A 3,129-nucleotide genomic window follows, 5' to 3' on the forward strand; every position below is an offset into this window, starting at 1 on the left:
TAGCAGTGAATTAATTATAACTGAAAATCGAAAAAGATTAAGCTGTACAAGACCATCCATTCCAAAAAAAGCACGGATCAAAAATCAAAATGATGAGTCATTGTCACAATTGTCACAATCATTAGTAGAGTGTGACAAGATGATAAAAAAGTCAATGGAAGATGTCGAGGAAGATGAAACAACCCTATTTTGTCGAAGCCTTATTCCAATGATGAAAGAACTCCCAATAAAAGAAAACAGACGGGCCATGATAAAGATAAGAACGCTTCTTTTCAACATGAAGTATGGCGAGCATGAAGAAATTTAGAGTAAATTATAATATAAGTTATATAAATATACATATATATATATATATATATATATATATATATATATATACATGTATGTATATATATACACACTTACGATAAAGTGTTTAGGTATATATTATTATATATATATAGGTTTATATTAGGTATATATTATTATTATTATATATATATATAATAAATATATACATAAATATATATTATATATATATATATATTTATATATATATATGTATATATATATATGTATATATATATATATATATATATATATATATATATATATATATATATATATATATATACACTTACAATAAAGTGTTTAGGTAAATATTATTATATATATATATAGGTTTATATTAGGTATATATTATTATTATATATATATATATATATATATATATATATATATATATATATATATATATATATATATATATATATATATAATAAATATATACATAAATGTATAAATATATTATATATATATATATATATATATATATATATATATATTTATATATATATATATATATATATATATATATATATATATATATATATATATATATATATATGTATATTATATTATAACTTACTCTAAAAATCTTTTTATCATATCAGTTGTTAACATTACTAACTTTGTCTTAATAAAATATCAGAATATAAAGTGTCGTAATGTTTTGACAAATAGTTGATAGCAACTACCCTTAAACTACATGGTTTACTATGGAGACTTTTTACCTTAAATTTATTTTTTTAAATCTACTTATGTATTTTATATTTGCTAATGCCTTATTTTTATCTGTGTTACAGATACAAATAAAATAAATTATACGTAATAACATTCAAATGAATTTCTAAATGTTTATCAAGAGTATTAACATATATATTTAAATCCAGAAACTTTATGGAAATTATAGAAATTTACAGAAATTCTAGAACGCTTTAGAACTTTTTAAAAAAATAAGAATTGACGTGTTAACAATTTTTTAAAGCGATTTCTTTATGATTTTCTATTTACTAAGTCTAATTGCCATTCGAGTTCACCTTCTGGTGAATTGAAGTATTCTTTAAAGTCATCTCTAACTTGCTTTGCATCTTTTGAGTAGTTGTTAGAACCTGATGACAGTGGTTGCAGAGCAGCAGAACATGAATTATCTTGCCTCCAATCACCTGGTCTAAACCCAGCAGGACCGTCGATATCAGTGTAATTTTTGGGGCAGTAGAGATAATTGTTTGCTGACCTTTTTTTCATTAGAAAGTTGTGTAAGGCTACAATCGCTTGTGTAATTAAAATAACTTTTTCGAGATTAGCAATAATTGGTCTGCGAAAAATTCGAAAACGTGATGTAGCAATACCAAATGTATTTTCTATAACCCTTCTGGCTCTTGAAAGTCTGTAATTAAATATTTTTTGTTTTAAAAGAATGTTTTGATTGGGATATGGTTTCATCATGTGCCTTTTTAAACCAAAAGCATCGTCAGCAACTAAAACGTACGGTAGTATTTTATCTGAGTTACCAATTTTTTCTGGATCAGGAATACTCAATTTATTATTTTCAATTGCATAACCAAGACTGCAGTTATTAAAAACACTACCATCACTCTGCCTTCCAGAGTCACCAATGTCTACCATAGTAAATTCGTATTTAGCATTACAAACAGCTAGAAGAACTATGCTATGCGTTTTCTTATAGTTAAAATACTCTGATCCGCTATTATGAGGAGCTTGCATAACAATGTGCTTGCCATCTATTGCACCTATAGCATGCGGAAAATTCCACATATTTTCAAATTCTTTTGCAATTGTTTTCCATTCTTGTTTTTCTGATGGAACGTGTAGATAGTTTCTCTCTTTCAATGAACTCCAAATAGCAGCACACGTTTCACTAATAATCCTACTGATAGTAGAAGCGCTGATTCTGTAACTTGCAGCAATAGTACACTGAGCATCACCTGTTACAAGGAATCTAAGTGTTACGGCCAACCTTTCACTAGGACTAACAGGGTCTCTCATGGTAGTTCTCTGTTTTACAATGACAGGTGCTACGAACGAAAGCAACTCTTCGTAAGTTGTTGGAGACATACGAAAATACTTAAAAAAATATTCCTGGTCGTGTAAACGTAAATCCTGTACTAACAAATGAAACTCTCCTTTCTGTAGGCGTTCGGCATAAACTTTTCTTACCCAAAATCGTTTTTTATTCTTTTCTTTTTCTCTTTTCATTTGCATCATATTTAAAATAATTAATTTTCTTCGAACTAACAACAATCTTCTTTTCATCAACATGTTTTCCAAAAAGCGCGCTAAAAGTTACGCTAAATTTACGTGGAAATTAAAATTCTGGTTCAGCGAAAAATTAGACACGAATTAATTTGCTTCGCGCGAATTAATTCGCTCCGTGGAAAGCCGCCTTAACAGTATGAAGATTTCAACATTAAAACTTTTAAGATAAAAAATTGTCTAAAATAAACCTGTTTACTTTTACTGCAAAAATCTTTTTCGGTTATTGCTCCATTCAAACTAATTATTCTTTTTTATAATAACCATTTATTACTAACCTTTTTGAATCATTTTTATTCGCGATTTAAAAAAATGCTTATCAATGTTTTAAAGCTTGTTTACCGATACAAAAAACAGTGTGTTTATTAAACATACTAAAAAAACCATATTTAAAAAAAAGAAATTTTAATGTACGGATGTTAAGTTCCTTATAACTATGAGTATCAACTTTCAATTATGTAAATAAGAAAAAATAACACAACTTACTCTTTTTTTTTGACGTAAGGCAAATCATCAGAATCTATCAATTGGTTA

General features: G+C 26.4%; 1 protein-coding gene across 1 annotated transcript; it reads right to left on the reverse strand.

Moving 5' to 3' along the window:
• Nucleotides 1-1,314: 1,314 nt before the first annotated feature.
• Nucleotides 1,315-2,547, reverse strand: LOC136089931 (uncharacterized). The gene has a single exon (XM_065816031.1). The coding sequence runs from the start codon at nt 2,545-2,547 to the stop codon at nt 1,315-1,317; it is 1,233 nt and encodes a 410-aa protein (XP_065672103.1).
• Between the last annotated feature and the right edge of the window lie 582 nt (nt 2,548-3,129).

The sequence above is a fragment of the Hydra vulgaris genome, chromosome 13, assembly GCF_038396675.1.
Source record: "Hydra vulgaris chromosome 13, alternate assembly HydraT2T_AEP".
In the NCBI taxonomy this organism is placed as follows: Eukaryota; Metazoa; Cnidaria; class Hydrozoa; order Anthoathecata; family Hydridae; genus Hydra; species Hydra vulgaris.

What these genes read in the sequence shown, in the direction of transcription:
- LOC136089931 (XM_065816031.1), bottom strand. Translation starts at nt 2,547, where the DNA reads ATGATGCAAATGAAAAGAGAAAAAGAAAAGAATAAAAAACGATTTTGG.